At 42.7% G+C, this 24,953-nt stretch overlaps 1 protein-coding gene across 3 annotated transcripts in view; it reads left to right on the top strand.

Moving 5' to 3' along the window:
• Positions 1–24,953, top strand: part of LRRC1 (leucine rich repeat containing 1) — a 142,975-nt gene that overhangs the window by 106,863 nt on the left and 11,159 nt on the right. Inside the window, exons 5-11 of one of the 3 annotated variants that reach the window (XM_070418387.1) lie at positions 5,721–5,777; positions 6,043–6,106; positions 7,236–7,310; positions 10,044–10,188; positions 12,282–12,400; positions 14,197–14,280; positions 23,471–23,586. In XM_070418387.1, coding sequence (XP_070274488.1) covers positions 5,721–5,777; positions 6,043–6,106; positions 7,236–7,310; positions 10,044–10,188; positions 12,282–12,400; positions 14,197–14,280; positions 23,471–23,586 — 660 coding nt within the window. The remainder of the gene's footprint in view (positions 1–5,720; positions 5,778–6,042; positions 6,107–7,235; positions 7,311–10,043; positions 10,189–12,281; positions 12,401–14,196; positions 14,281–23,470; positions 23,587–24,953) is intronic. The other 2 variants (XM_070418390.1, XM_070418388.1) reach the window with 2 other exon arrangements.

Raw genomic sequence — 24,953 nt, 5'->3', positions numbered from 1 at the left:
TAGGCCTTAGTGTGCTGAGAAGAAAGGCTCACACTCGTTTCCTGCAAGAGCTTGTTAGGTTTTGTTTTGACCCCATTTGTTGACAGAAAAGGTGAGAGTTACAGTAAGAATAGAAAATCATGTCTTTTTTGTGAGAGGAGGATGAGGTCATTCCAGCAATGTTGCATAGAAATTTAACTTGCCAGAAATTAAAATTGAAGGGTAAAATAACTGTAATAGGGTAATGTTTGAAAACATAAGGCATGGCTAGACAGTGAAAAATATATACTGGAATGTATATATTCCAGGTGAGAAGTGAGACAAAAATCTATTCAGTGAGGAAAGCAGTGTCAGATGTGTATAGGATGCTACCTTCCATGTGAAAAGGAGGAGGATAAGACTATATATTTATACCTGCTTGTCTTTGCCTAAAGGAAAACTCTTGGATGGATGCAGAAACAACTAACAGCAAAGGTGATTTCCCATGAGAAGGGTCTCAGTGGTAGGAAACCAGATAGATGGGGGCAAAGATGGGAGGAAAACACACTGTATACTTTGCTTTACACATATATTAATGTATTGCCTATTCACAAACTTGACTTAACTCAAGAAAGAGACTGCAGAAGATAGTGGTTAAAAGTGCGGATTCCTTAGTGAGTGCTGGCTTTGCCACTTACAGTTGTATGAGACCTTGTTCAAGTTCCCTCTCTGTGTATAGTTTTCTCCATAAAGTTAATTCTTGTAAAGCACTTGTAACAAAATGTGTCATATTGTAAGCTGCTGATATCACTATTACTAGGGATACTAAAGATCAGTAATTTCATATTACATCTCAAATGTCTAATATTTGTCACATTTGTAAAAGTGTTAGAAATACCTGACACTTTCCTTTTGTCCCTATGATGTCATGTTGTGGCTGAAGAGGCTGATAAATGCATGTGGAGTTCTGGTTCCTTGTTTTTCTTGGCCTAGTGATTAAGAGCCTGGCCTGTGAAGCACACAGAATTGGGCTCCAATCCAACATTTCTCAGCACTGAATTCCTTTTTTTAGGCGATGTAAGAGATGCAAAGACATTTACATTGAAATGAATTGGTTGTTTTGATGGGGAGGGCACTGTCCCAAAGTCTCAGTTGAAGATGCTATATTCTGAAAGTCTAGAAAGGGCCCACAGGTGTGGCTCAGTGGTTGAGCATTGACCTATGAACCGAGAGGTTACAGTTCAATTCCCACATATGCTTGGGTTGCAAGCTCGATCCCTAGTAGGGGGAGTACAGGAGGCAGCTGATCTGTGATTCTCTCTCACCATTGATGTTTCAATCTCTCTCTCCTTTCCTCTCTGAAATAAATAAAACTATATTTTTAAAAAAAGACTAGGAAGGGAGATCATTCATTCATTCATTTTCAAGTCATGTTTCTGGTCTAAATATGCATTCAGGCAGATCCTGTTTCACATCAGCTGTTGCTGCAGAACAGTCTGGAGAACCGATTTTGGAGTGGGGCTGGTAGCTTAAGCAAGAACTGATGAGCATCAAACCCATGATTTCATTCTAGAATCAGTTAATGATTCTTTGAACTCAGAATGACTAGTCCATATTATACCTGATGTTGGGCTCATATGGGAGATGGGAGTTAGTCAAAACTGGGTGTTTTTTGTTGTTGTTTGTTTTTTAGCTATTTCTTGTCTCTCCTATTGGTCATCAGTTATGGGCAATGCATGATTTGATTAAAAGCTGGTCAGTGCCACAGCTCACTATCTGTAGGGCTGTTGTTGGAAGAGTTTTCTCTAGTGGGGATGACTCCTGTGGTTAATAACATCTTCGAGCAATCTTTCAGAAGACCCCCAACTCAGAGTACACGGACTTGTAAGGTACTGGGCTGTGCTTAAGAAAGGGGCTGTCTCAAGGAAATAAGGCACAAGAAGGGTAAATAGATTATGCTCAGCTTGCCATCCTATATAATAAAAAGCTAATATGCAAATGGTTGTCATACCCTCATGCTGTCACACTGTAATGGCTCAGACACTTAACACTGGGGAGAGAGGAATGGGGACCAGCCAGGCACAAATGAGCTTGCAAGAGAGAAATGGGGACCAGCCAGGCTGCGGCCCAGGAGAGGGACAAGCAGCCTTCCCCGTGGTCCCAGGCGCCAGCAGCTGCACCTGCGCCTGTGGCCCGGGAGAGGGACAAGCCACCCGCTCCACAGTTCCGGGCACCAGTGGCTGGGGCTGTGACCCAGGAGAGGAACAAGCTGCACACCCTGCAGTCCCAGGTGCCTGCGGCCCAGGAGAGGGACAAGCCACCCGCCCCACAGTCCTGAGTGCTAGCAGCTGCGGCCCAGGCGAAGCCACCAGCCCAGGGTCTCCTGCGGCTGCAGCTGGTCCGGGCGGAGCCGGCCTGGGTCCTGGGTGCCTGTGACTGGTCAGTGGAGGGAATCCTGGGTCCTTGGTGCAGGGCGAGGCAGAAGCAGTTAGGGGCGATCAGGCCAGCAGGGGAGCAGTGAGGGGTGATCAGGCAGAAAGGCAGAGATGGTTAGGGGCGATCAGGCAGGCAGGCAGAGGGGTTAGGGGCTATCAGGCAGGCAGGCAGGAAGGCAAGTGGTTAGGAGCCACTGGTTCCAGATTGCGAGAGGCAGTCAGACAGCCCCTGAGGGGTTCTGGATTGGAAAGGGTGCAGGCCGGGCTGAGGGACCCTCCCACTCCCTATCCCCCACCCCTGTGCACAAATTTCGTGCATCAGGCCTCTAGTAGTAGTAGTAGTAGTAGTAGAAGAAGAAGAAGTTATAATTGTATTCATTTTAGGGGAAATTGAGATACAGTGGTGAAGCACCTTAGCTGGTTAGTGAGGGACAGGCCAGGATTGGAGCCGGGGCTCTGGCCTCTCAGACTCCACATACTCTTTTCAGAGGGACACTTTCATCTGTGGGTCCGTAGTCTGATTATAATGTTCGAGTTCTTCATTTTAAATAGTTTAAAATTATGGGGAAGTATTACCTCAGAAAGGCTATTATTTTATTTAAGTTAATTTTTGAGTTTAGAAAGGTTACAAAATATATTTGTTGTTGTAACACCTGGAGAGTCATCTTTTCCTTACTATCCAAAAGCAATAGAAACTAAGAGCTTTTGAGTCAGACCTTTTTTACTTAAGAGGACATTATATTTGGATGTTAACATGATAGGAGTGGGAACTATGTGTTTAATCTAGCATGACGTTACTAAGTTGCATATTTCTGTAAGTCTTTGCAATATTTTTGCTCAAGCATTATTTCCTTAGTTACTGTGGCTGACTATGCCTTTTATCTTCAAGACAAAATTTAAAGATAATTAAAAAATGTGTATTATATTTTTAAAATGACATGTAAACCAACAAAAATCCCAGTGTCCTTGCTGTGGTTAAGAAGGTAAGATGTAGTCATCCCAAATTGGTAGGTGTTTTTAAAATTTTTTTTTTTTTTTTTTTTTAAATATATTTTATTGATTTTTTACAGAGAGGAAGGGAGAGAGATAGAGAGTTAGAAACATCGATGAGAGAGAAACATCGACCAGCTGCCTCCTGCACATCTCCCACTGGAGATGTGCCCGCAACCCAGGTACATGCCCTTGACCGGAATCGAACCCGGGACCCTTGAGTCCGCAGGCCGACGCTCTATCCACTGAGCCAAACCGGTTTCGGCTGTTTTTAAAATTTAAATGATAACCAGAAAGTTCCAGAGAATGCCTGGGGGGCAGGGAAGCAGCAGGCCTGCAGTGTTGGCTCTCAACCAGATTTGAATTGTGGCCTTGCCACTTTCCAATGGACCTCACACTAAGCCTCACATTCCTGATTGTGTCATCCCAGCGCTGGTGCTGATTGTTGTTAATTAAGAGGTGAGCCCTGTAAGGAGCCCTGCTAGGCACCTCCTGCCACATGCAGTGGGCAGGTGTCTCCCCGGCCCCGTCCCTGTGTTTCAGGAAGGAAAAGCCTCAGTGAAGCCTGCAGACCTTGGTAAGCAGCACACTCAGCACCAAGGCCTGTCAAACTGCCTTAACAAGCTTTTTCTGATGCCCAATGAGGAAAGTTTTTGAAGCAAAGGCCTTCTTTCCCCCTTGTATTTAGTGAGGATGTCTTTAGTGTGTCACAGTGCTAGGTGTGAAAGTAATGAAGATATGAAATGACAGCTCTAGTAGTGATTTTAAAAATATAAATGTGAAAATAGCCAAATGATTACCACCTCCGCATTAAAATTGGCTAAGGGGTCACATGAAAATTTAAAACTGAAAACAAAGCTCTTTCTTTTGAAGTCTTTACTTTTGCAACGTCTTTTAAAATCTTATTTATCACCCTTATCTTGTGATTGCTTTTTGAAGTAGATACTGGCTGGGGTCCTCACCACTCTCTCCTTCCCAGTGTTATTTCTTTTGTGTAAACACGTGGCCCAGAGAAAGTGGAACCAGACAGCTCCAGCTTCCCACCTGTTTGCATTTTATTTGGAGGATGTTATTAAATTCACAATTGCTTATTATCAGGGATTTTTATTTTTCAAAAATAATGCATTCTAAAGTGTTTTATTTGTTTGCTCTTGCTTCAATTGTGAAAACTATTATTCAGTTTCTATAATTGGAGGTGACACAGAATTTGTGCATGTCATTGTATAGTTAAAATATATTTTCAAGCAAATGGGCTTTAAGTATATAAATATACTGTTCATGCAATCACGTTTCCATTTTCCAGTGTTATGAAACCAGCTTTGTTTGTACCAATGATTCCGGCTTGTATATTGGAAGGAAAATAGAGGATTAAGGCAGATTAGAGTGTTGGGATAATGTCTGTGTGCTCACACATAAAAATTCTCCAAATCTGGACGTTACTATGGTGATGTTAGCAGAAACTTGAACTTTCAATTGGTATAGAGCTTAGTACAGTGCCTGTTGGAGTAACAGGCAAATCAGTCATCTTCTGAGTCAATTTGTTATGCCAGTGCTGACAGCATTTGGATGCCGAGGTTGCTGGTGATGCAGAACTGCCACCAATCAGTGTCTGGGGAGAACACCTGTCGCCTTTCATGGTGCTCCTGTTAGGCATGGATTATACCCAAGAGGCAGCAGAATCTGCTGAAAAGAGTACCATTCTGGGGTTTAATAGAAATAAAAGAAACATTATAATAGCTGCACTTACTGAGTCAGACTTGCATTCCAGGCACCATGTGAGCTGTGCTATTACGTTATCCCTAATGCATTTAAATCAGTTATTTCCATAGAGCTCCGACCGCTTGCTCCTGGTTTATGATCTTCATTAAGTAGAGCACTTGGGCTCTTTGGACTGAGTGCCCACTACTGTCAAACAGGGGTGGTTTCTTGCTGATGTTTGGAAGAAGAGCTCTGAGCTCCGTAAGATAACTGTTTTTATGGTAACAGCACATTTTTGACATTCTGGAGCCTAGGAGAACATATCCTGCTTCTGTCTTGGTCCTGGGAATGGTTGTCTTTCGATGATTGCTAGTGAGTTACTTGCATATATTAAATGAACAAGAAATTTGAATGAGGGTGCCTTATAGTGACGATTACTACTCTTTTTCTTTTAAAATTAAAATGTGGGAGGTAGAGGTGATGTTGTTGTTAATGGGGGTGGTGGTGGCGATAGTTTCCCACTGGGAAGTAATGTTCAGGTTTCATTAAGAGTTGCTCCTTATGGAGTGTGTATTGGGAGGGGGAGTAGGAAGAATCTCAGGAATTTTCCTTACACTTTTTTCGTCTGTTCATTTCTAGTCTTTATAACCTGGCTTCACTGGAACTGAGAGAGAATCTTCTTACATATCTTCCTGAGTGAGTCTCTGGGGAAAATAAGAGGGATTTTGTACCGAATGAATTTCTGCAAACATTAAAAAAAAAAGTACTGTAGTATTTTGTCAGAAAGAGATTCTGTATCTTATGGAAAGTTTGGAGATGTCAGCTTTCTCTTAATGGTCCGTCCTGTGCAATATTAATAAAATCCAAATAATCTTATTGTTAGAAACTAGTTTTAAGTGAGGGAATACCGCATTGGTTGGCATTTCTAAGTATTATCTAAGAACTTCTTTTTTTTTAATAGCTCTCTTACTCAGCTACGGAGACTAGAAGAACTTGACTTAGGAAACAATGAAATATACAATTTGGTAAGTCTGTGTTGTAGAGTGCTTTGAATTTAACTTTTTTCTTACTTATGAACACAAATTTTGAGAGAGATATGTAGGGATGCTTTTAAACCAGTATTTCCACATGTTTAGCTTGGCAGCATAAAAGAATGTGTTACAGTTCACATGGGTTAAGAATTGTCAGTGGTTGAGTATCAACCCATGAACTAGGAGTCACAGTTCGATTCCCAGTCAGGGCACATGCCCAGGTTGCAAGCTCGATCCCCGGTAAGAGAGTATGTAGGAGGCTGATCAATGTTTCTGTCTCATCATTGATGTTTCTGTTGCTCTCTCCCTTTCTCTCTCTCTCTAAAATCAATAAAAACATCACATATAATAAAGACGTAATATGCAAATTAACCCTCACAAGATGGCTGCCTATGACCAGGCTGGCAGGGAGGTTAGTGAGGGATGACCAAATGACTGAACAAGCAGGCTGCGTGGGGTGACCAGGCTGGCAGGGGGTTAGTGAGGGGCAACCAGACTGGCGGGGGGCGGGGGGGGGGGGGCGGGGGGGGAGACAGTTAGGAGTAACCAGGCTGGCATGGAGGGGGCAGTTGGGGGCGACCTGGCCGGCAGCAGGGGCAGTTAGGGCAATCAGGCTGGCATGAAGAGGCAGTGAGGGGCAATCAGGCTGGCAGGGGCGGGCGTTAGGGGCGACCAGGCAGGCAGGCAGGTGAGCGATTAGGAGCCAGCAGTCCAGGATTGTGAGAGGGATGTCCGACTGCCGATTTAAGCCTGATCCCAGAGATTGGGCCTAAACCGGCAGTCAGACATTCCCCAACGGGTCCCGGATTGGAGAGGGTGCAGGCTGGGCTGAGGGGACCCCGCTCCATGCACGAATTTTGTGCACTGGGCCTCTAGTATATAATAAAAGAGTTGTGATTGGGAGGCAGGGAGGGTTAGGCCCAGAGATGATGGGCATACGTGGACATGACTGGCATTGTTGAGTGTTGGGGGTGCTCTTATGAAGGGGGCTTGATATTAGAAACATACCAACAGACATCCTCTGTGGTACTCCATCATTAACTGTTGAAAATAGGATTTTTTCTTTCTTAATCGAAGACAAAGTTGGATTTTTGTTACCATAACATTATTCTTTTTGTTTTAGCCAGAATCAATCGGAGCTCTCGTACATCTAAAGGATCTTTGGTTGGATGGAAATCAACTGTCAGAATTACCTCAGGTATGTGGTAATTTCACATATTCTCCCCCAAAACATAAACCAGTAGCCACCACCACTCTCATATCTTCCCTGCTTCTACATGAGAGTTTCTTTAAAAGGGATTTTTATATATATATATATATATATATATATATATATATATATATATAAAATCTTTATTGATTTCAGAGAGGAAGGGAGAGGGAGAGAGAGATAGAAACATCAATGATGAGAGAAGTCATTGATCAGCTGCCTCCTGCACACCCCCTATTTGGAGATCAAGCCCGCAACCCGTGCATGTGCCCTGACCGAGAATCGAACCGTGACCTCCTGGTTCATAGGTAGACACTCAAGCACTGAGCCATGCTGGCAGTGCTGTAAAAGGGATCTTAAAAACCAAAAACTTTGGTTGAAAGAGCACATTTGGAGAAATATATTGAGCATTCATTATGCTGTATTGCCAGAGAAAAACTGAGAGCCCCAACCCTCTATTTCTAAAGATAGAAACTATATCCTTTAGTGTGTGAAGTATTAATCCTTGCTACCCACATGGCTTACGTCTAGCCCAGCAAATATGTAAATTACTGGGACCCCTGATTCTGATGGTATGCATTTCTGCCACTCTTTATGATGTGCCTTGAGCATAATTTTGACCACATTTTGCCCTGTAAGTAGTGTGAAAGCAATATTAAAATTCTTTATTTCACAAATGGGCATTTTCCTATTATTTTTTCCCCTCCAACTATTACTGAATTTCATCCTCTGGTGCTTAGTCCAGCCAGTCTTAAAGCCAGGGTTTATTTCATGATGGGCAGGCGCTTGTATTTGACAGTACCTCTCATCTGTCTCTGCCCAGCAGTGAGCACCAGTGTGGTGGGCTGTGCACTTCAGGTGGGGAATGCCATGTCGCCCAGGGAGTCTTCACACTAGAAAGAAGGTCCAGAGTGAAAATGTACCTGATGTAGCAGTAGCCCCGGATTTTTCATGACATCACTTAGAGCTAGTGGCAGTAGGAACTAATTTGAGTCCATCTCTGAGGTCTTGGCTGCATTTGGGCAAAGGGTAGGACTGATCAGCAATTGGTGTTGTGGGGGTTTGATACTTAGATTTCTCTCGAAAAATATGAGAAATCCTGATTGAGAGAATTCTAGTTATTTTAGGAGTCAAAGGATGGAGAGGGGAAATACCAGGAAGTTGTCAGGGAAGTAATAAAATACCAGCTATTAGACATGAGGGGGGAAGAGTATATGTGTGTGCAAACGTGCATAAATGATTATATGCAAAGTGCCACATCCTAAACACCAAGAAATTAAAATACCAGTGATTGTGTTTTAAATGGTTATTTAAATATCTCAGTTGCTTTTCTTGTATAAACTTCTGTTAAATCAGTACTAAACACACCAGACAGTTTCAAATAATCAGAATTACTTTTGTCTCCATCGATGACAGAAAGAAAAGGATACAATGACATTGTTAAAAGGAATTAATGAAAAAGCAGAACAACTGCAGGGATCAGGTGTGAAATTAATAGACATTAGTCTGCTTTCTCATGACAGGAAATGCAGGGGCGGGTCATAGGATGCATATTGGTAGGAGATAAACTGGAAAGAATAGATTAGACCAAATTAAATATAGATTGAGGAATTTGTACTTCTGAAGACATTGGGAATCCACTAGACTTTTTTTTTCAGTAGATGGGTGGTCTGATAATGTGACTAGAGCTATGTTTCCAGGAGGGAAATACAGAAGCCAGATTGTAGAACAAACTTGGGTAGAGAAAGACCAAGAGGCAGAGCTAACAGTCCAGGGCAGAGGGTAATGAGAGTGGGCACTTAATTGAGTGGCAGTGGAATGGAAAAGTGGAAGCAGTTATAAGAGAAAACATGGGCCGAAGCCGGTTTGGCTCAGTGGATAGAGCGTCGGCCTGCGGGACTGAAGGGTCCCGGGTTCGATTCCGGTCGAGGGCATGTACCTGGGTTGCGGGCACATCACCAGTGGGAGATGTGCGGGAGGCAGCTGATCGATGTTTCTCTCTCATCGATGTTTCTGACTCTCTGTCTCTCTCCCTTCCTCTCTGTAAAAAATCAATAAAATATATTAAAAAAAAAAAAAAAAAAAAGAAAACATGGACTTTTGTGAATGGAAGGGAAGGGAGGGTAACTCTTGAATAGACTGTTAGACTCATCCAGGTACTTGTCCCACTCCTGGGTAGACTGTTTTTCTTAAAAGCAGTATGCGAGTTCTTTCTTCCCTTGATGTTAAATGTGTCAGTGGGTCTGTATGCTCCAGTTTTTCTGGGAAGCAGCTGCATTGATATTTGTTGTAACAAGTACTACCTGTCATGGGAGACAAAAAGTAGATGGTTTCTTAACAGAGAAAAATCTCAGGGTTCCCTTGATTGATTCCAAACTTGGAGAACTGGTTTCCAGCCTCTTATTTCCCCCTGGTCCTGTGACCTTAAAGTTGTTTGTTCTCTCTCTGTGCCAATCTCTTCATCTGTTAAGTGACTGATTCCTTGCCTGCCTGAAGTTGGAGGACTTGGCATCGCTCCCAGCTCTGTGACTGATTCATGCAGCTTCCCGTTTTCATTGGAAGAGGGTCTGGAAACTTACTCTAATCTTCACATCTAGATAGATGCTGAAGAAACATCCTTAGTACTACTCTGGGTTTTGGTTGCAAAATATCACTGTAAGACATTTCTCTGTGCTATGGCCGGTTTAAGCATGAGTTTCTTTTTCTGTGTCACTGATGTAGGAAATAGGAAATCTGAAGAACCTGCTGTGCTTAGATGTCTCTGAAAACAGGTTGGAAAGACTTCCTGAAGAAATCAGTGGCCTGACTTCATTAACAGATTTAGTCATTTCCCAGAACTTACTGGAAACGATTCCGGATGGCATTGGTACGTATTGGGAATAGCTAACTCCTAAAGGCGCTGGCTGTTCGGGCGTTTGGAGGACTCTGATCCTTCAGTCACCACAGTCAGGAGCTGGGGATGTGGTTCCTTTAGTTTCCTTGTTTGTTTTTTAAGAAGGAATGCAAAAATAATACAATTTAAGTTTCTCTATAGGAAAGTATTTCCTTCACCTTGGTTTGGTAGCAATTAGAGGTTTTATTTCTTAAAATTGTTGACTCATATCTACTTCATCCACACCTTGTCTCAATGACTTCAGTAGGGATTAGCCTACTGAATGTGTTTCAGGCATATGAGCCTTCATTAAGAAATTTCTAATTGAGCCTTCTCAATAGTTGAGGAGAAAGTAACTTTGACCCTATTGCATAACCTGGAGAAGGGCTGCTCAAGCTGGCATGGTGCACTGGAGTTGAGCCTTTTCTGAGACATTGAGAATAATCCTTTACATTAACCATTCTGTGCTGTTTCTTTTTAAACAATTAGTCCAGACATTTCCTTTAGCATAAAGGAATTCATTTAAGTTTGAGAAGATAAATGCAAACAGAGAAGGTATACACAGATGTGGACTAGCAGCCCCACCATCCAAAGCAATTGTAAGAAGCTACATTTAACCATATAGCTGTCATAGGATTTCTGTCTTTGACCTTCATTACACTTTTATTCAAAACATCAAAGGGAGTTTTCTGAAACTTTCAGTAAGAGAAGCTGTATGGCAGAGGACTGCTTCCTTCCTGGGGTTTGGTCAGGATGAAGGTGACAGCAGCTCAGCCACCATATAGACATTGCCTTTTGGGGATTTTGACTCGAGGTAGAAATGTTCACGAGGTAGAAATGTTCACGGAGAATCATATATGGCAACTGAAAGCAGTTGTAGGAGCTGGCGGTGTTTTAGTGCCTGTAATAGGAAGAAATAGGGGCGCGAGGTGGCTAGTTTCAAGCATTTGAAAGGCTCTCATGGAGGAGGGGGAGATGTATTATATCTTCCAGTTCAAATGGGAAAAGTCAAGGACCATGAATCTCAACTTGATAAGAAAGGCTTTAAGAGAGATATTTGTACAAGGTAGTCTGGGCTGCGTAGTGAAGAAGTGAGCACCCTGTCACTGGAAATATTCCAGGGGAGGCTGCAAGACCACTCGTCAGTCTGACTGTTGGAGATGCTCCTCTGTTGGGGCTAGATGTGTCAAGTGTGGAATACAGTGTGCCCTGTGGAGAACGCCAGTGTGCCTGCCTCCTGACAGGACAGGGTTCACAGTTGCTTAGAACCCTCTGGGACAGCGGTAATTATGGCTGGTGGTGCTAAATAAAGAGCTCAAGGAGGTTAGTTCTGCGTTGCCCTGTAAGGCCACCCAAGGCAAGCTAATCTTTTCGACATTTCCCTTTCTCCAGCTTGATGTCTCTCCTAAGATAGAAGCTGCTTTCTGGTTTTCCCGGGGAAGGTTAATCATGCCAACCACTCTTAGTAGATAGCAGAGGACATCTGCTCCGTGGGCAAAGTCCTCTGAGTGGTAGTTGAGAATGAGAATCTGAATGACTTGGGATTTTCTTCACTCAGTGGGAACCCGAGGAGGCTGCAGTAAACAGATTCTTCTTTTCCATGGTGGACTCGGTCTTTCATGGCACTTGTCAAAGGTGACCATCTCATTCTGCATGTATGGAAATACTACAATATAGGGATCTTCACTAAGTCATGCTCAGTCATAAGTGATGGAATAAACTGCACTTTAGTTTTCTTTGTTATTAGTAGGAGGATTTTTGGAATAAGATAAAAGCCTGTCTCCTGTTTTAAAAGATACATTAAGAGCCAGCTGTTTAATTTTCTTTAAATTTTCTGGCTTTGATATGATACTTTTAGGTAGTGACTTTTAAAATGATTGGCTTCTAATTGCTGACTTTTTGATGTTCTGAGCAAATTGTTTTAACTCCCAACCTTTAGTGATCTGAATGAGAATGATGTAATTTCATAATGTGAAAAGCTGGGTGAGGAAAAAATGAATAACTATAACAAGAAAGAACAGCAGATAGGAAATACCAAATGATGATTAGGAAAACAATTGTTCCTAATGAGTTTAATAATTTTTCAGGAAAACTAAAGAAGCTGTCGATCTTGAAGGTGGATCAGAACAGACTAACACAGTTGCCTGACACAATTGGGGACTGTGAGAGCCTCACTGAATTGGTTCTCACAGAAAACCGACTGCTGGTGAGTGTGGTTTACGCATTCAAATGGGTATTTATAAAACTTATCAGGGTGGAGTCTACTTATTTGTAACTTGGGTGCACTAAATGGAAATTTCCTTATGTTACACACAAAAAAGGGACTTTCGAAGAAGCAAATACATGACACGAAGATGACTGGTTTTTAATCTGCGTAAGTGAGCAAAGTGGTGTTTCCACCCCCTGTCAGATGTGTGTGCCACTGTGGTGCTCCCAGTACAGGGACCGCACTCACACCAGTGAGGGGCAGGGATCAGCACTGTTGGTGGACGTGCCGCTGCCGTGGGGGCCAGGGGCCTCAGAGGAAACATTGCTCTCTCTGGATTCTGTAGCAAAGGGAGGAGTGGGAGAGATGGGCAGGAAATGGTGGCTGGCCAGGAAAATCTCGTGCGACTGGGGGAGGAAGGCTTTTTCGGGGGGGGGGCCGGAGAGTGCTATCTGCTGGGCTTTGATGTGAGCTCACCCCATCCTAGAAATAGAGGGTGGAGGTGCCTGCAAGCATCCCGCACTTGGACCAGGCTTCCCGTCCTACCTGGGCACAGGCTTTGGCATGCACCACCTGCGGGGGCAGGTCAGCAGGGTGACAGCAAATCTCAGTTGCCTTCTCACTTCCTGCTGCTGCCTTTGTTTTCATCAGTCCTCCATCTATCACTTCATCTCCCTTTTCTCCTTTTTTAGTAATCTTTTAGCCGCTATTGTTTTCTTCAGTTTACTTTCCTACATTTCCCCTTTTCCTGTTTTCATTTTGTCACTTTATTTTTAACTCTGCTTTTCATTCTCTTTCTTCTTCTCCTCCTCCTCTTCCTCCTCCTCCTCTTCCTCCTCCTCCTCCTCCCTCTCCTCCTCCTCCTCCATAAGAGAGTAAGTAATGGTCTTTTGGTGAAAAGAGCAACAAAGAACAGCAAGAGTTGACCAAAGACGGAATCAGCAGGAGAGGGGCTGCATCTCCTCAGGCAGTGCAAGCCGATTCCTCAGGCAGGCGTGGGGGGAGTGACCAAACTTTCCTGCCCTGGTTTGTGGTTTTAGGCTTAAAAATAGTAATCATAACAGTTTCTTAAAAATATGTATTTTTATTAAATTCAGAGAGGAATGGAGAGGGAGAGAGAGATAGAACCATCAATGATGGGAGAGAATCATTGATTGGCTGCCTCCTGCATGCCCCCCACGGGAGATCGAGCCCGAAACCCGGGCATGTGCCCCGACTGGGAATCAAACTGACTTCCTGGTTCCTAGGTCAACACTTGACCCCTGAGCCACACCAACCAGGCCATAATAATTTTAAAAATAACATTAAACATAAATAAATAAAAATAACATTTACCCTCAGATTCCTTTGGAATGTTGAAGACCGCCCCCGCCCATCCTGTAGGATTCAGTGCTCCACACAGCGGCCATTACACCTTCTCTCTTCCCTGGGGTCACGGCACCTCTGCTCAGCACTCGGGTCACCTGCCCCAGCACTGAGGCTTCTTAGACAGCAACGCGATCACATCAGTGTGGTTCTTGAAGGTGCACACAGGGTAGGGGTGAATCTTGAAGATAATTAAACTCTCATTTGAGTTGAAAAGCCTTCATTACCTCTTTATTGGGTGTTTTTCTCTTCCCAGCCAAAATGCAAAATATCTAAGTCCACATCCCCAAGTGAAATTCACAAATATCTGATACTTAGGAAGAATGCTTACTTATGTCCCTTGATGAGATTACAAGTCTTTGAAAAGCTCTGTTTTACTGTGCCATGTTAAAATATGTGTTAAGTTAATAATAAAAATGTTATTTTAACAGACCTTACCTAAGAGCATTGGGAAACTTAAGAAGCTGAGCAACTTGAATGCAGACAGAAATAAATTAGTGTCTTTACCAAAAGAGGTATGTGCTAAAAAAAATAATAAGATAATAATTACAAAGAAATTATAATAACACAGAAGGGATCAAAAATGTCAAATACTTTAAAAAGACTTATGTGGTGCTTTTTAAATGCGTGAACTCTCGTCCGTGAGTATAGACATGGTTGGAGGAATTCTATCAAAGAGTGATCGTCAGTGACGCTGAGGAGAGTGGGTGGAAGAGAGAGACCGAGGCTGCGGCCTTGGCTGACAGTGAACAGTGACACCATGGTGATTTGGGGGTTTGGCAGAGGAAGGGGATGACTTCGGGTTTGATTGAATTTAATGTGAAGTTAAACTGCCCCATAAGCCATTGGAATGATAAAAATGGGTCTTGCTGCCACGTTGTTCCTGGGCAGAGATGACCCTTGGACAGGGCTCATGCCAAGCCACCCACACAGAGGAAGGCAAATGGGAAGCGACAGCTGGGTTTTCAGGACTTTTTCTTGTTGGTGCTCCAAGCAGGAGAAAGTGGACGGTCGCTGCCCATTGTGGAGAGTGGTGTGCGGACTTAGAGGCTGTGACGTTCTGCCCGGGAGGTGAAAATGCTCAGAACGAGAAGGAAGCCCATAGCATGACAAACAAGGAGGCGTCTGGTGTGTTGTTTAAAAGAAGGCTTAGTCTACTAGGAAGTAGGAGGATGTGATTGGAAATGGGCAGTGTTGAGCTTGACTTTTTAAATTAACAACAGAGTCTAAAATTAAGCTTAAGCCACCGTTTTTCTCTTCATCAATGTTGGTGATTCCCTTTCCCTTCGGCAAGGCCTCGCATAGCAAGGTGTGGGATTGTGTGATGCGGTCACCGGCCAGGTGCAGTTTCCTTTGTATTTCTCTGTTTTGACAGTTTTCAACATCCTTGGAATAATTTCTGAGCTGCCATCTAACCAGCCAGAGCTTGAGGAGCTCTTATTTTCCTGGTGTACGTCTCAGGGTGCCTGAACTTGGCCTGATTTCTTCCCTCCTTTCCTCATCTCGGTGCCCTGCCCTCCGTGTCCCAGTCTGCTCCCTGGGTTAGACGGCCAGCGTCCCTGAACGGAAGCACGAGGACATTCATTGTAAATGTGACCATATTCTGACACATCCTCAGCCTGAACACTGGCATCCAAATAAAACTGTTCCCGGCTCTCTGAAGTCTCCATCTCAGCCTAATTGGGGCACAACTAAGAGATTCTGCCAATGAAAACATGTGGTTCCAGTCTCTAAGTGATAAATCAGAATACAGAGCTAAGCATCATTCTGCACATTAATCGTACCCCTGTGGGATAGAACATGCACATGGGTGACGACAGATCAGATGCAAACACAGGCACCGAGAGGTAGAAAGATTTATGACTTTCTTCCTTAAGGCCCCCGCTGGACTAGCAGCTTTCATGTGTTAACTCTGAGTCCTCACTCCGCTCTGAAGGTCATGGGGTTTCCTCATTTCACAGAGGAGGAAACAGGTCAGCAAGCAGCTTTTCTTGCTAGGGCTCACATAGCTGGGGGTCTAGAACTGGGCTGCAAAGATGTGTCTCCCACAGCCAGCTCACGGCTCTTCACTGGCCGAGAGTAACTTGGCCCCTCAGCTGACACTGACTCAGCCCAACCTTTTCATCTATGTGACCTTGAGGTGTGGCAGGATCTTACTTAGGTAAAGAAAGGTCAGGTTATCTTTAGTTTGGGCATTTTAGAAAATTGTTATATTTTAGGAATATTTCAATGTGAATGCCAAAGAGAGCACTTTTCAGTATAATGTTAGTCCCCAGTTTCACCCCACCTCCCACTTCCTTCTCCCTTTCTTTTGATTTTTCTCTCGAACACATTCTAGACAAGAGCTTTAGAATTTTATTTTTATAGGACTCAGCATTATGTTAGCCTCAGTTCTCTGTTCACTTTAAGAGAATGAAACCTGTACTCCTTGTTTCTTTTAGAGAGTTATGCCTAATGCATGCTGTGTGTCTGCATGCATTTACTAGAGACAGCTTTTCATGATTTGAAAAGTGAAAGTATTTCTAGCTTCAAAGCATTTTAGTTAGCTATCAGGTTTTATCTACTTTCTGAGAAATTATCATTGGTTTTCTGGCATCGAGAATTTGATGCAGGAATGAGGTCTGTGCCTATCCCTCAGCTGCCGGATACAGCAGAGAATGTATCAGGAACTGGATCTTTGCAGCACACCTTCACTCCTGCCCACATACTCAGCCCCAGAGTCAGAGGTGCACTGAGCATGTGTCTCCAATTCCGCTGCAGGTCACAGCGGGGTAGCCCGCAGAAATGGCTGAGTGCTTGCCTCTGACCATTGGGGCTGAGCAGCCAAGCCACCAAGGGCCTCCTGACCTCGAACTGCGTCATGTTGGTCTGGGCTGCACCATCATGCCATGAGTCTGTGCGCTGAGTGTGCTAGGCCCTGTGACCCTGTGTGTGCGTGCTAGTGTCGGGGGGAAGGGGGAGGCTTATGCCACAGTGACCACATGTGTGCACTTGCTCTGTCTCCAAACTTGATACCATTTGATCAAATCCTGCACTTGCCTGGTTGGATTATTTTCTTTCAAATCTTTATTACTTTCTCTTGAGTTGCACGAATGACATATCTAAACAGAAATGCTGACTAATTCATTTTATATGCCCAAAAGCCTTAGTTGTATTAATTGCCATTGGCCTGCTGTGCTGTGTAGTTCTTCCTAGTTTTTGTCTTTTCTTCAATGTGATAATATTGTATATTGTCAGTTTTATAGCACAGCTTCTTAGTCTATAGCAGCATTTATTTGCTTTTTTTCCAAATGCTTGAGGGGAAAATGTTTGTACTGTGTGGGTCACAATAACAGTTTGTTTGTGTTTTGTGGTGTTATTCGTAGTAAACATTTGCAAATCAATGAATGTCTCTTGTTTTCTTAATTGTTAGCTGCTTGGAAATTTAGAAAAGTCAGGTAAACTTGCTATCCTGTAAGTATGGTTCAGACCACAGTTGCATCTCTGCCTTCCATTTGCTTTGTAAATGCATGAAGATTCAAATCAGCTGACTGCTCTGTGTGTACTTCATTGTAAAATGTTGGACATTTTCCTCTAAATTCATTTTTTTTAATGACTGCATGGCCTGGAACTTTATTTGTTACGTCAGATTTGTTCAGATTATTTTCTCATAAGAGAATGCTTTTCTGTGAATTACATTTTAAGTTCTTCAGAAACTCTCATAGGCATAACCTGGCGGCTCATCTGTCTTCACTAAATCCTGGTTTATTGGCACTATTCCATCTCTAATGGAAAGGCTAGATTTGCTTGATTTGCTACATGTGGCATGCTTCTGATTTTTCAAGCAACTTATTTGTATCTTTTCTCATCCTGTTGCTTAAGTATGTATGCTTCTGGGAATAGGAGGTTCCCTAAAACTCTCATATTTTTGGTAGAGGGAGGAACGAAGGCTGTGTTATCTGACAGGGAGTTGGTGTATGTATGATCATGAGTATGATAAGGGCAGCCAGCAACTTCATAATATTCCCCAAACAGATCTTCACTTTAAATAGCCTGGTCCATAAAGTTTCTGGATGGAAGAGATTGAGCATATTTCCAAGTTTAGACCCCAGTCTTTTGTCTGCATTAGGTCAAAATAGTCATGACCCTAAATATGTCACACCTGTCCTACCTGAGACAGGTAGGATTTGCAGATTGTTGGACAGAGCCTTTCTTTATCAGGCAATCTGTCTACATTAATTACCCATAAATGTTATTGTGATATTCAGAAATGTCTGTGGTGGTCAGGTATTCTTATTATTACAATTTAAAATTATTTCAGTGAATAATTTAGAATGTTCCCATCATATTCTAAATGATTTATTGATAAATAAAAGATACTATCAAACCTGAAAAATACTAGAATAAAATATAGTTGACCATTGGATTCCAAAATAGAGAAAGCATTCCTAAACTTAAAGAGGAAATAAATCATAAAAGAAAAGTTGATGGATTTGCCTATGTAAAAATTAGATTTCTGATCTTTAAGAAGTTACAGACAGCCTGGAGGCAGTGGGACATTTACAACATTACAGATGAATAAGGTCTCGCCTTACTTTATTAGAAAATCTTTCATATCATTGAGAAAAAGATTTTTCCACTATGGAAAGTGGACAAAAACGAAAGCAAAGAATTCTCCCCTTCACAAGAATCAGTAAGCGATTCATAGAAGAAAAAATAGAAATGGCCGTAAATATAAAAAAAAAAAATTAGCTCCATTAGTATGCACAGAAATGTTAGTGGAAGCATTTTGACCTATCAGATTTTCAAGATTAAAAAAAAAAATAATAATGATACCACATTTTGGCAAGGGTATAGGAAAGTGCATATTATTATGAAAGTATAAATTATTATGGCTTCTGCAGTTCCACTTCTAGGACTTTTATCCTGAGAAAAAAATTATGGATATACACCAAGAGTGTGCACAAGAATATTTCTCACAGTACATATAGGGGCAGCTAACATGTGCCAGGCACCAGGCCAACCTTGTAGAGAGGCAGCTAACATGTGCCAGGCACTGTTAGCTTTCATGCTTATTCTTATCTAATTTTCACAATAGTTCTGTGAGGTGTAGGTAAATCGTTATCCCTACGTAACAAGTTGTGAAACTAAGACACAGGGGTTAAGTAACTTGCCCAAGATCACACAGCAAGAAATGGTAGCACTAACTGGCAGTGTCTAATCAGAGTGATTTGTTACGTCATCTGAGATACATCTGTAGAAGGAGATAATTATGTGGTCAGTAAAAATCTTTTTAGAAGTGTGATGACATGGGCAAACTTTCTTGATGTCATATGGAAACAAAGGTGCTGAAGGGCCTAGTGTTGGTCCTAATTTTGTTGAAGTGTATGTGCAGAATCAAATGCATGGCAATAATACTGAAAGATTGTCCCTCAAATTGTTAAATACTGATTATCCCTTTGTAGTCGGATGCGACTTCAGTTATTTTCTCCTTGTTCTTGTGTGTGTGTGCGTGTATAAGGTTTTTATTTTTCAGTCAACATAAATTACTTTATCACTAGGAAAGAAGAATGCCATAGCTCTTAGTGGATATTTCAATGTCAGAGGCCCAATAATTCAGAGCCCCAAAGCCAACGTGGTTTCCAAAACATTTATGAAATAGTGGACATTTGAATAATATGCCATAGATGATAGTGGGGCAAAAAAATAGTCTTTGGTTTCTGAAATGACACATCATAATATTTCTCTTCAAATTGTATTTTGACCAGATTTTGCTTATTGTACATTTTCGTTTTTGCCAATGAAATGTGGGTTCAGTTCTGCTACAAATAATATCAAAAGGAAGCTACTAAAAGAAATGAAAGCACCTTTATACTTAATACAGGGATTCAAAAGTGGGATATAGGCAGACAAAGGTAGGCTTTCTTTTTGAATCGTTGAATCCATCTCATTATCTTCTCTAGGGTAATGTAACCCGGAGGCAATTAAAACTTAGTGAAAGTTGACCTGACCAAAGGTTTGCTTAATAGCCTGCAGGTCCCATCTCCTTAAGATGGATTAGATTAGTGACAAATAGGTAAGGACAGTATCACCTTGACTTGAGACACAAAACAGCTAAACAAGGATTCTCAGTTATATTCTGTGACCCTCAAAAGATCCAGGTGCAACCCCTTGTCTTCTGGAAAGGTGTTATTTGGTTTAAGGAAGGTTTAAAAATATCAGCTTCCTACATGACTGGTGACAAGTTACTTAAACAGTGACTCTGCTTCCCAGATTTCTAAGTGATAGGGACATTTTATCTAGATGGCCACTTTAAGAAACCTGTAAACTGTGCTTCTTGAAGTCCAAAGAGAAAGCAGAAGCACATCTGAATGATATGAATAATGTACTACTGAGCTCAAGTCACCTCTTCACTTTTATTGACATAAAATATCATTGTGAGACATTGTAAGGAGACAGAATTTTAAGAAGTTCAGGTGGGTCCAGGGAAGAGCTCGCTAGCATCAGAGCAGGCCCAGTGTAGTAGGCACTCCATGGTGACTGCACTTCTCATTTGGATGTTTCTCTTCTCATTGGAGTTTCCCTTCTTTGAAAAACAATAGCTATTACATTTACTTGGCAGCAGTAGCAGTAGACAGGCTCTATGATAGGTGCTAAATTATATTCATGGTTTCATTTAGTTTAATCCTTATTGTTACTTTTGGTTAAAGTAATACAGTCAAACTCACAAAACATGATCGAGCCTGAATTCTCACCCAGGTCTGTGTGATCTCAAAGCATAAACTCCCTCCAACGCACCGCACTCCTCTGCCATCTATAAAGCATTGTCTTTTGATTTACGGTTCGGGCTGCCTAATAATCTTTCCTAAAAGCCAGAAGTTTGCTCCATCCCTTCCTGGCTGATTTGGAAAGAGGGCTCTGTTTGCGTGGATGTTTGCCTGGGACAGCCTGTGCCTTGGCAAGTGATGAAGGCATCCCAGCATTCAGCAGCAACACTCGCCCTTTGTTGGCTTTGTTTTCCAAACACCATAGACAATGGAGGTCTGGAGGTCGCCTGCCCTGACAACCCAGAGTGCCTAGGAGGCTCTTGAATGCAATTGCTTTCCACCCTTTGACATCTCTAATGGGTGTGAGATTAGAGAGGGGAAGGAAAAGGAAAAAGAAGGAGACTGTAAACAGTAGACATCTCACACAGGCCTCGGGGGCTCACATTACTCCTCCCCACACACTTAAAGAATGTTCACTTGTCCAGAACTTTTATTGCTCCTACAACTTTTAGACCCTCTCCGATCAGTTTAATCAATTAATTAACTTTTGATTGATATGAATAATGTATATGTACGTGATACAAATTGAAAATGTTCATAGATATAGTAGGGCCCCAAAACAGATATTCTATAGGTGGCTGGGCCAGTGGACAGCTTCATGACAAAGTGCCCCAAATCACAATGTGGTCTTGTCTCTACATCCCCGCCAGGAGCTTCTTGTCCCATCAGGAGGGCCATGTAGGAGAATAACTGATAGCTGCTCTGCTTCCCTGGAGGAGCATGCAGGGCAGAGGGGTGTCCAGCCTCAGCCACGTGCTGACCTGCAAGGCCGCCTTATGGCTGCAGTCCCCCCACTGAGCCCAGACTCTAGTGCAGATACCCCTCTACAAAAGGGGTGTGTGTGGGGGGTCCCTTCCATGAGAACCTTGAGTATTCCTTCCCATGAATAGATTTTTGTTGGGATCATCTGACTTTATCAGGAAGAATCTACTCATGTCGATCCTCAAAAGATTCAGGGTTTTGATTTCTTTCCTTCCATGATGTTCCTGGGCACCCAAGTGAAACTGATGATTGCCTTCATCAAGGAGGAGAGGAGTGCCTGGCCCCACAAAAGATCCCTGTAGGACACGACACTGGGGCTCTATATTCATAAATTATAAGAGAGAACACAGTGGTTCTTGCTAGAAAAAATTGCTACACGTAGCTGCAGATAATAACTTTAAGTAGCAGCCTCTCCCTGGTAGGTAAATTAATAAATATAAGTGTATAAACATTCCTACATGAGAAATGTTGGTAGGTAGATAGTCTTCACAGGTGAGAAGATGGGATAGGTACTATATTGGCCAAACACCCTGATTATATGTAAACAGTAGCTCAGTAAAGGACCTGTCAGATGGTTGGTATAGACCCGAATTATGAAAAAAATGCAGAGAGCAATGTGTCAGTGTAGACCAGCGGGTCCCAGAAACAGTGGAGGATGTTAAGCCTGATTTTGGATGATTGGTAATGTTTTGAAACAAAAGGAAGGACACTTCCATAAGAAGTAGTTGAACCAAAAATATAAGGTATATCTTAGATGACAGGAAGTAAACCAGTTTTGCTAGGATGGGAGATGTGAATGCTGCGAAGCCTTCTGCATACCTGGGTGTTCTCCAGGTGATCAGAGACAAATGTTAGTCCATGTTTTCTTATGTTTGTTTTTCTTTTACATCCATATAGTTAAAAATTGTGGTTAAAGATATTATTTCAAAATCTTTACATTAACTCCAAAAGGAAGATGTAATAATAAGATTGTGCATGAAGCTAGTTATGTGGTAATTTCGTAAGTGTGCATCCTGCTGTTTAAGATGTGTACATATACTAAACCCATAAATAGAAAAGGTCAGAAGCTATATCAGATATCCTTGGAGATCTAGTCAAGTCTCGGCTCCCCCCCTCAAGTGGAGGCTCTGGAGTGCTTTCCCGTGTCAGAGCGTCATCAGTGGGTCCCTTCGTGAGCCATTCTGAGCCCTGCTCTGGGTGAGGAGGAGCACAGGAGGCATTGGGGAGCACAGGGAGTACTGCCGAGGGTGCGTCTGGGATCCAGTTATTTTCTCACCCCCGTGGTGCAGCTTTCCTGACAGTAGAGACCACAGCCAATTTGTTTGGGAGCATCACTGAATTCTTTTGTGTTTATAGTCTTCGTTGAAGACCAATTATATGAAGCTCAATTGTCTTTGAATTGCTTGCTTAAAAAAAAAAAGGAAGTGATAATCAAATTTGGTGTGGATGTAGATATTGGCTTATGCTTTTATCAGCAAGTCGTAGCTGAGGAGATTAATGTGTGTATTTACCAAATTCACTATTGGCTAAAAATATTATTGAATTCCATTGGTCAAAGGAAAATGAAATTACCAAACTAAATTGTGAATGGAAGCTATTAAAAGTTGTATGGTGGGAATTAATGTACTGCTTCATCTGTCGGATGACCTCCCACTGTTTTAAATAAACTGAAAAGCTGAGAGCACTGAAGTTAATGGGATGGACAGATCTTCAAAGGTGTGTGTGTGTGTGTGTGTGATTGGCCTAACTTTTGAAACCTAGAATCCTGGTATTTCCATATGACCACAAAATACTTGTCTGGACCTGTGTGCTTGGTGAATGTATTTAAAAGATGTGGTTGTATTAGATAGCAATAGAAAATGACTCCTTTCCAGAATGAAATTTTTGGACTATATCGTTTATTTTCTTGTTTTAATTTAGAACATGTGTGTCTAGTGTTATGCAGAGATTTTTATGAACACATTGGACTATTCTACTTTGTATGATTTAAATTAAGCATAGTTGGTCATTAGAGACTTCAAATCATGTGGTATAACTTTATGCATCCTTTTCATGCCATTTGATAAACAGGCCCACCACCATTTCCCCCCCCAAAAAATCAATCTGGAAACAAGTTGTGTTTTCTTTCCTGTTGCAGATCGGTGGGTGTTGCAGCCTCACTGTGTTCTGCATGCGGGACAACAGACTGACCCGGATCCCTGCTGAGGTGTCACAGGCCACAGAGCTTCACGTCCTGGATGTGGCAGGGAACAGGTGAGCATGTTCCGTTTGCGCTGCTTGAGAGAAAGAAACAGGTGTTCACCCACCCTCTCCTTTGCCATGCATCTTTGCCATCTTGCCTTGCTCCACCTGATGGAATATATACTGATTAGTCGAACGACCCAGGCCAGGAGGTTTTCAGTCTAGGTCCTGGAGTGACTGAGCCGCGTGGAGTAGAGAAGGTCAGAGATACCTGAGCGTGAGTACTTCCCAGTATACGCAGACCCTCTGTACACATGCTTCCCAGAGCAGCGGGCAGTGATGTGAGGGATGGAGCAGTGCCGGGAACTGGGAGACGCAGGTTTCACCTCAGCTTCTGTAAGTCAGAGTGGGCCTCAGCTTCCTCTGAGCCTGCATGAGTTTGAACTAGGTTTTAACCAGGGGTCTTGAGATGCTCTGCCAGTGACGCTGAACTCGCCCAAGTTGTAAACATGATTGCATTCAGGACACTTTTCTGGCGAAGAGGATCCACAACTAATGTCAGAATCACCAAGTGAGTCATAAGTTAAAAAGGAAGAGCCACCAGGCTGGCATCCCCAAGATCACAGCAGCAGCATTTCACAGGTGCCCGGTCGGAGGTCAGGTTAGACTGCTCACCAGTTCTGGAATGTATCTTCTCTTCTCCTTGTAGAATATTGATTTGTTTTAGCCAATCTGAACTCATTTCATCACCTCGAACGTCATACGCACTTTCTTTCCCCTGAGCCTACACAGGCTGTTCTGTCTAGCTGGGACCCTCACTCTATTTCCCTACTTTTATTCTTCATCACTGATGCTTTCATTTTCTCCAGAACGCATTCCTCTCCCTGAATCTGCATTTTTATTTACTGCTAACGCAGCACTGACCGTGCCTGTTTGCACCTGTGGAACCTTCCTAACCTAATGTTACCTGAAGGTGGGTGTCATGGTTTATGTGTCACTATATCTTTTGCCCCTTCACAGTACCTGGCACATGGTAGGTGCCTGGGAAAGTGTTACACATGTTAGTTTTGCAGCATGAATAGCAGGCCACTTTAAAATGCTTTGTATCACAGGCTTCACTGCCTGCCAAGAGGAATTGAAAAATGCTTTTGAGCATTATAGTTAGATAGGAGAGGGAATGCTGAACCAGGGGGGACAGATGGTCCACACCGTCTGGGGGATTGAGTGTGGGAGATTGAGCTAATGGTCACTTAGGTCAGGCTCAGCACCATCATTCATTCTTGCTGATGGATTGCAGATGGAGTGCTAAGTAACCCGCGCTCCACAGGAACCCGGGGGAGAGGCATGGCCTCCCGGAGTGCTCACCCTGTCAGAGTGCATTCTTTCAGGACATCCTGAGAGATTCTTAAGACCACTAACTGGTGACTGAAAACTCGGGA

The sequence above is a fragment of the Myotis yumanensis genome, unplaced genomic scaffold, assembly GCF_028538775.1.
Source record: "Myotis yumanensis isolate MYYU_CA2020_CCGP unplaced genomic scaffold, mMyoYum1.0.hap1 SCAF_6, whole genome shotgun sequence".
In the NCBI taxonomy this organism is placed as follows: Eukaryota; Metazoa; Chordata; class Mammalia; order Chiroptera; family Vespertilionidae; genus Myotis; species Myotis yumanensis.
Note: the sequence above shows the minus strand (reverse complement) of the source record. Positions and strands in the feature narration are given on the sequence as shown.